The sequence below is a fragment of the Cyprinodon variegatus genome, unplaced genomic scaffold, assembly GCF_000732505.1.
Source record: "Cyprinodon variegatus isolate N-32 unplaced genomic scaffold, C_variegatus-1.0 Scaffold625, whole genome shotgun sequence".
Lineage (NCBI taxonomy): Eukaryota > Metazoa > Chordata > Actinopteri > Cyprinodontiformes > Cyprinodontidae > Cyprinodon > Cyprinodon variegatus.
Genome location: NW_015151078.1, coordinates 71,914 through 74,165, shown reverse-complemented (window position 1 = coordinate 74,165; position 2,252 = coordinate 71,914). Strand labels below are relative to the sequence as shown.

Sequence of the window (2,252 nt, the reverse complement as noted above, 5' to 3'; positions counted from 1 at the left end):
GGGCAACGACTTGAAGGCACAAACTAAACTGTTCATAATTTATCATTTATGGTACGCCAGCATTCAGAACGTAGGCGAATCCCTGTCCCCCAGACATCTGTGGTTATATTTTTTATATTTATATTTTTTAAATCAAAGCGGAGTGTGTATGAGCTGCTAATAAGGGAATCAGAATCCTGAAAATCTTATCAATTCCCAACCCTACTTGTGACAGTGTAATGACAATAAAACGTTCGGGGGGGGAATAAATAATTCAGACCTTTTCCTGCTCAATTTCAAGTCTTGTTCAAAACTGGTTTCATAACAACCTGAAAATAAATATTAAAAAAATCACGTCTTCCCTTTGGCACTGATAATTTACGTTCTTCTCCTGATTTATGTTTTCAGTTTGATAATGGTTCCACTGTTCGTAAAGCTAACTCAGTGAAATATCTTGGAATGTGGCTTGATCCTGAACTCACCTTTAAACCACATATAGATTATATTGTAAAACGAACATATGCCACCTTAAATTCTCTTTTTGATGCAGCCAATTGCTTCACTTATGAGTTGAGAAAAAGTGATTACTCCGCTAGTTTTGGCCATCCTTGATTATGCTGATGCCATTTAACAACGGGTTTGCTTTCCTTGAAAATCTAAAACATGCTGTAAATCAGTTTATGAGATTTAAATATTGATAACATCTATAAAGAAAGCAATCTGGTATAAAAGTTTATACATTTTTGCGTCATATTTAACATCTCACACAATAACAACAAAACACAATAAACTAAAAAAATATAGCTTAGCCTTTATTTCCACCCTGATAAGTCAGAGTTTAAGACAAAGCTGTCAAATCTCCTAACTAGCATTCTTAAAGGTTGTTATTAAGGCTTGAAGAAGAAAAAATCATGCAAACAAGATTATTTCAAATAATACAACATGAGTTAAAGTTTCTGCAAGTAATAAAGAACATCAGAGAAACTCATACAGTGCACCAAAGCTGTTGGATCACTGCACAAAAATCAAAGTGAAAAAAAAAAAACAGAGATTAAAAACATTTAATGAAACACTGAAGGCAAAAAAGACCAACTCTCTTAAATGTGATATGCTCATTAAAATGTTAAGCCTTAACCTAAAGGTTAGAATAGATTGTTGCAAGATAAAGCACAGCAGATTATGTCAAACTATCACTATCATCTTTATGTTCAGAGCTTTAAACTAAATTATTTTGGAAATATTTATCTTAAATTTATTTGCTTTAGCTGTATATCAATATATTATTTTGAGTAACCCTGGCTTAAAGTTTCATTATAATCTAAGCAAAGAAGCTATTATAAATAAACTATTAAAATGTCTTAACTTATTCTGCATTCAACATGTGATCTTTGGCGTCAAAATTCAGATCTTTCATTTTCCGTTCTATCAAATTATTCTAGTCTCTTTTTTTCTTTAGTGTTTAAAACAGTTTATCATTTATTTTGGCAACTTTAACTACAGTGCAGTTGTGTTGCCAGTATCAAACATCATATGATGGAAATATTCAACAAACTGCAAGAATATTTAGTGTGTGTTATTTAAGAAATCTTATAAAGTTTATACTCAGCATTTTTTTCCTCCTTTTTCTTTAGTCTCAAATTGTTAAGATGAGCAACAATGCATATTTTTCATTCTGGTAAAAGTCAAAGAAAAGAAAAGCACCATTTCCAAAGTCTACGATGGCAAAATACTTATTTAAAGTTGGATTATTGCAGTTAATTATGTTAGAAGTGATTTATTATGGAAACTATGTTGTTTCTTAGATCTGTATCTTCTGTAAATTATGTAGAGTAATAGAAGACGGCTACCGGTTAAATATGGAGCAACCCGCTTTCCTGCACAACGATCCATGTGCACAGAAATCTATTTCATCCTTTTTAAGATTGCTTGTAGCTCTGACCATGGAAAAAGTGCTCCTTCTGTCTCGGCCAGTTCTGTGACATGAACTGTCTCGCTCATTTGTCAAGAAGTTTAACAAGACTCTGTCGAAGGTCATTAAGGTCAAAGATCTTAATGTCAAGAATTTCTATAGCCCTCTGGATCTCAGTATCGATACGATCCCGATCTTCCAGGGAGTTATTGAGGTTCTGCTCTGCGTTTTGGATTCGACGCTCCAACTCTGAGCTCCTCATCTCCATTTCCTACAATATAAATAAGACAAAATGACATGTTACGACCGTCAAAAGGAGAAGCACAAGCAATTCATATTATTGCATAATTGTAATAATATTTCT

General features: G+C 32.9%; 1 protein-coding gene across 1 annotated transcript in view; it reads right to left on the bottom strand.

The window, feature by feature from the left end:
• Nucleotides 1-784: 784 nt before the first annotated feature.
• The window catches only part of LOC107096454 (homer protein homolog 3-like), a 34,800-nt gene continuing 33,332 nt past the window's right edge, over nt 785-2,252 (bottom strand). The window contains exon 9 of the mRNA XM_015393116.1: nt 785-2,159. Within this exon, the coding sequence (XP_015248602.1) occupies nt 1,974-2,159 (186 nt within the window). The 3' untranslated portion in view covers nt 785-1,973. The remainder of the gene's footprint in view (nt 2,160-2,252) is intronic.